The sequence below is a fragment of the Scomber scombrus genome, chromosome 1 (genome assembly GCF_963691925.1).
Source record: "Scomber scombrus chromosome 1, fScoSco1.1, whole genome shotgun sequence".
Lineage (NCBI taxonomy): Eukaryota > Metazoa > Chordata > Actinopteri > Scombriformes > Scombridae > Scomber > Scomber scombrus.
Genome location: NC_084970.1, coordinates 9,417,756 through 9,423,755, shown reverse-complemented (window position 1 = coordinate 9,423,755; position 6,000 = coordinate 9,417,756). Strand labels below are relative to the sequence as shown.

The following is a 6,000-nucleotide window of genomic DNA, read 5'->3' as shown; positions in this document are numbered from 1 at the left end:
CAATGGTTGATATTCAGTGCAAGTGAGGTGCAATTTGAAAAAAACAAACAAAAAAACAGGAGAAAGTGTTAAGTTGGTGTAGTTGGTAAGTACCTTCTCATTATATTTGGATTCATATTTGGATGATAGTTGTTAATTTGCAAGACGTCTTATAAATTAGACTCATGACAATTTTTTAACTGACGGAAAATACTTAGTTTTTACTGTGTCATTATGTGTATCAAATGATATGTAAACAGATTAGGTTTTTTTCAATAATTTCCCAAGATTAGTTGCTGTGGAAATTAATCCTCAGGACATTTCTTCCTCTCTTGTGCTTATGTGCTCATTATAGAGGTTTTAAGAAACAGTTCAGTAAGCTAATATGTAGTTTGACACACAAAACTACACACTGAAAACCAAGTATTTCCTGTCTGATCAAGAATTGTTAAAGCCTAATTTATTAACAAAAATAACCATGACATAATTGCAAATTATAGGAAAATAAATAAATAAATAAATAAAGGACCTGTAAATCAAATGTTACTGAAATAATTTCTGAACATAGGAATGTGACTGGACCCCATATCAAATCCCACCCATGTTGCAATTAAGTTGGATCAAACCTTAAACATTGCATTTGTAAATACTACTTGACTCACAGTGAGGCATAATTTAAAGCCTGTTGAACAGTAATTTGTTTTTTGAAGCGTAACATTTATGATTTTAAAATTCAACCTCACCTCACCTGTGTGCTACTAATGAATAAATACCTTTCATTTAAGGACAATTTAGAGTATTTAATACATCACATAAACTTTTTTTAGTTGTTAAAAAATGTCAGATACCATAATGTTGTAGAAATGTATTCATAAAAAGCAGTCAAATTCAGAGGACTCTGATCTCTCTGCTTAGATGCAAAGATCCATGTGGGTATGTGAGTGAGCCTCCTTATATTGATAAGATTACTATCGTGGTAGAGATGTAGAAGTAGTGGAATGTGACTGTTTGGAGAAAAGTCTTGATGGGAGTCAGTCAATATAAATCTTTAAAAGGCTTGGAGTAGTTAAACATCAGATAGTCCATGTAGTAGAAGTCATAGACTCGCTGTCTCTCCAATAAGCTGACCTGTGAAAAGTATTTTTGTGTGATTGCTGTAGAGGTCTTCTTGTCACCTGGGTTCCTATCTTTAAAACTGGGCAGCTTGAGGTTGGGCGGGGCCCCAGTCAGTCGCAGGAGAAAGTTGGACTCTTCGTCCATGTTCTCAAACTTGCCGATAAAGTCATAGTCTATGTGACAAGGGTTGCAGATCTGATTCGCCTGCTCCCAATGGATGTCCATTCCAACAGGTCGGTGGACGTCCAGCAGATACTGGACAAACTCATGGAATGTGACCCCATTGCCTGTCTCCAGGGCTGCCTTGGACGCGTTCACCCTGTACTTGTTGATGATGGGTTTCCCAAACAGGGAGTGGTAGTAGTCGTTGGGATTCACAAACTTGTCCCTGTAAGCAGACACTAGTCTCTCCAAGGGCTCTCGGACAAACATGACTTTGGTGTAGGTTTTCAGACGGTACATGATTCCCTTTTGGTCAAAGCTGTTAAGAGTCCTGAGATGGTTTCCATTGTGGACCGTGTCATGTTTAAGGGTCTGAATATCAGAAGCCTTGCCTGCCAGCACTATTAGGGTCCTCTTCCAGTTGGAACAGCCCGCCTTGGGTATCTGGCAGTACAACAACTTGTACTTGTCCTCAACAAAGATGTCTTTCACGTGATGACGTGTGACAGCCCTGGAGATGCTGCTTTTGTACTTAGCACACATCTCCTTCATCATTTGCCGACGTGCTTCCAGGATATTGGAGAGCTTTCTCCACCTGTCAAGGGCTAAAGAGCCTGTGGCAGAGGAGGACAAAATTGAGGCAGAGGAGGACAAAATTGAAGTTGAGGAAGATGAGGAGGAAGAGGTGGAAGAAGAGGAAGTGGAGGAGGAAACATTATTGGTGGTATGGTGGATTGGAGGGGTGGTTTTCAGCAGTTTGCGCTGTCTTTTGGAGACAGGAATCAAGCCTATGTCCTGCTCTGGGGACCCAGGGGTAGCCATCTGTCCACTCTTCTCAAAGTGTGGGAACTGCATGGGAGGGATTGGGCTGGACAAGATGCCTTCTGCTGTTTGCAGGTCCTGATAATTGTCAGATTTGTCTCTCTTCCTGTCTTGGGTGGAAAGAGTCTGTAAACAATGACAACACAGGTTACAGTAGACAGCAGAAAAAATGTGTTTCCACCAAACAAACAAACTGCATTTTCAGGTCACAATGTGGATATTCGTGCAAGAACAAAGAACTTTACATTTTTTTGTACTTACTAATATAGTAAATCTGAGCTTTATTACAAGAAACAATTTACTGAACAGCCAGATTTGCCCAACATGTTGCCTTCAGTACTCAAATAGGCCACTTGATGGTACTGTTTCACTACACCTTAAAATAAATCCAACTTTGTTACAAGCAAATGTCACACATTGGCCAATGCCATCCATGACCTATCAATAAACTGAGCTGTAATATCATATAAATGTCTTATAAACACTTAATGGGGAATCTAAATTAGAATCATCTACTGCCTGATTACCATCAGAAGATGCCCAAGGCCATCATGCATTCTGACATTTTATTTCAATTAAATGCTGTAATGGCATCATAAAGCCAATGGACTGGATGTATAATTTTAATTTTACAACAGACAAGGTGATGAGACAATCATGAATCTTGGCTCATCCCCCTCCTGACTTAAATGGCTATATCCCTTCATCTGCAGGGACATCTGGAGGAAGAAAATGAAAGAGTGGTTCCCCCCTGTCTTTTTAAAGTGCAAGGCAAGCGCAGAGCATCAACCTCTTTGCCAGACGTCACGTTCTTTGGAGTTTGCTCTGATGTTAGTCTCTCATCGGTGTTAATGATCACAGCAGATGAGATCAAACTGGGGTCAGCTCTGAGAAGATACAGTAGTATGAGTGCTGCATGTCTGACATAAAAACCTAGTTTATAGATTGTCCTGGACTCAAAAGTGCTGCTACTCTCCTCTACTATCTGAACCTTGTAGTCAATACTATGATTAAGACTTGGTTCAAATTAGGACACAATTTACCCCCAGTATCTTTTTATTCAGACCTTGAGCTGAATATTATTTTGTTTGGACAAATGAGGACAATTCCATTCAAACTTGCCAAACCAAATATAAAGGAACTGACCTCAAAGAACAAAGTTGTATTGGTACAAACAGACGGATAATCATAGCCAGTCATTGCTGCTATGCAGTAGTAACCAATGCATGCCTTTTCTTAATGAACTCTGGTTAACTAATAATTAATAATGGATTAAAACCATCCAAAATCATACATTCAAGAAAGGAAGCTTCTACTTTAGAAGATGAAATAATAATAATATAAAATCTCTGGATGTTATTACCCCCTGAGGGACTTGGAATGGTTTGACTGGGGCCGACTGACTGAATGCACAGTGTGAGGTCAGAGTCTCTTCACAGATGCTATCAGACACGCTGAGAGGTACAAGGCTGACAATCACTTCTTTGCAACTGATAACAGGTGGGAGCAACCTGCGTATCTGTGTGTTGGGAGAAATGGAGTAAACACATACCTCTCTGGACTGCCGTGGAGTGCTTCCCAGCTTCACGCCTGGGGAGAGAAAAGAGACAAGAAAATCAACACTTAAGTAAACAACATGTATTTTTGTCCTTGTGGAAGAGAGTGAGGCGCCTCCGATGCATCAGAGGCTCCAATAATTTAATGCTTCCTATCATTTAGCACGTCTACTTCTGAACCCCGGCAAGCCACCACTGCTCCACTAGTCCATAGAGGGAAGACAGGTAGCTCTATCTGTGTAATGAGCTGCCACAAGCATGAAAAGTTGGTAAATTAGTTGGTGTTCCCAGTAGTACGCTCTGAGGATCAGACAGGGACAGGAATAAAAAAAGCAAAAAGAGGTAAATGCGACGTTATTTGTTTTAATTTGGGAGGAGAAAGACATTAAATAGTTATAGTTTGCATACCAGTAGAAAGACGGAAAGACACACAAAGAGAAAGTTGCAGTTTGTTAAATTTCTAGAGTGACAGATACATCCAGATTGGTTCTGTGGGAGCCTTGGGGACAGGTGGTATTTGTATTGGTGGATGTGAGGCAGCAGGACAGAAGATGTGTTTAGTGGTCTGTCTCCAGCTGGACATCTCCTTTCCTTAGGTCCCCCCATCCTGCTGACATGTAATCAGGCTGACAGCTCTGAGTGGGGCTGCATGGCTGCTGATGGGGGGGAACGCAGACACCTCTGCCTGAGTGGCCTGTCACTTCCAATTTAAGGGTGGAAGTGATAGGGGAAAAAGGGAGGGCTGTAGATGCAGGCCACAACCTTCCCTAAGTGATGAGATCTGTAGAGCCCTATCTCACATTTAAACACGCCTCGGTGGGGAGAGAATAAAACGTGTTGCCCAGATGCAATGTTGTTTTAGATTAGTATGCGCTGCAGAGCTCTGTCCTGGTGTCTGGCTCTGTGTGTTGAATCTTTACTTGTCTTCATTCTTCAGAACGAGACGCTGGAGGAAGAGGCGGAGGAGGGGTGTAAGGGGGAGAGGGCTAAGGGGGTGGTGTGTGACATTTTCTAATCTTGTTTGGGTGCTGCTGTGCTATTTGATCTCCTAACCCTAATGATAGCTCATGTAGGATGTGAATCTTTGATATCAGTTTACATTGGCATATATATATGAAACACATGAATATTTATTACAACTCACACAGATGCAATTGCCAGCGAAACGCATGCAAACACGACAATAGCAACAGTCTTCAGTGTCTGCTAAACTGATGAAGCAGTACAAGCCCCTTGTAGCTCTGACCATCTTGTCAGGATACACGCTTGGTTATTGATCTTGAAAACCCCATCAAGGTGGTAATTGAAATCTCCAAAGGTCTAATTGGTTCCTTCGAGATGTGTTTTGTCTGGCTGTTGTTACAAATTTGTAACAGCTGTTGGTGTCAATATTGTAGCACTTCCACACTGAAAGTCTCACCTTAATTTTTTAAAGTCTTTATTGTGTCAGTCTGCTGAACCACTGACAGAATTCAGGACATAAATGTATGATAGGATACATGTATTTTGTTTCTTGAATATTTGACCTTTATTAACATCCATTGTTCTGAAAAGGGAAAGGCTTTGAAAAACAGAAGAAATTTAATACAACAAGGCTAAATTAGATTCAAGCCCAAGGCATTGTTGAACATACAGGACACAGTTGTCCTGTTCAGGACTGAGTGACACAGGTGTCTTGTTAAAGTTGTTTTGAAAATGAGTCTGACATGGCTTGATGTGATTAGAGAAATCTAGGCTTAAAAATCAGTTACAGAGTTTTGATTCCAGCTTTGAAAGTGCATTATGCTCCCAAGTAGGGAGCCAAAATCACATTTCATGAGATGAACATTGTTCCATGATAGAGTATAACTCAAACAAGTAATATAACAATGTAAACTGAATTTCAAGGGGATTTGTAAACATCATTTATCTCTGTAATATCTATTTGGTTGAGGGTAATAGTTGCTGTTTGATTGCAATTTCACACTCAGTCAATTCCACTCAGTATAACTATGCTATTGATTTTTACTGCTGTGCAGTGAAACAGTGATAAATTGTTAACACTGAGGTTTCATCCAGTGAGATGCAGAACATTCAGTCCAGTAATTCAACATGCAGGTACAGCAGCCTCAGTAGAAGCCACAATTTTTCTGAACTGTATTTAAAAAATAAAATAAAATAAAATAACTTTAATGTTCCTTCCAATATTTAGTTTGTTATTTGAGACCGATTGTTGTTACTTTATACTGTAGAGTTCACAAAAATACACTACAGCACTAATGGAGAGATTCAGGACAACTGTACCAATGGGGAATTCTGTAATGGGATGAAAACTGGCAACCAATAAAGCTGAGGTCTTTTTGTTAATCCACACACATTACATTCT

The 6,000-nt window shown here is 40.2% G+C and overlaps 1 protein-coding gene across 1 annotated transcript in view; it reads right to left on the bottom strand.

The window, feature by feature from the left end:
* Nucleotides 1-1,014: 1,014 nt before the first annotated feature.
* The window catches only part of LOC133981348 (carbohydrate sulfotransferase 8-like), a 122,707-nt gene continuing 117,721 nt past the window's right edge, over nt 1,015-6,000 (bottom strand). Inside the window, exons 2-3 of the mRNA XM_062420026.1 lie at nt 3,632-3,669; nt 1,015-2,205 (exon numbers count right to left, since the gene is read on the bottom strand). Coding sequence (XP_062276010.1) covers nt 1,015-2,205; nt 3,632-3,669 — 1,229 coding nt within the window. The remainder of the gene's footprint in view (nt 2,206-3,631; nt 3,670-6,000) is intronic.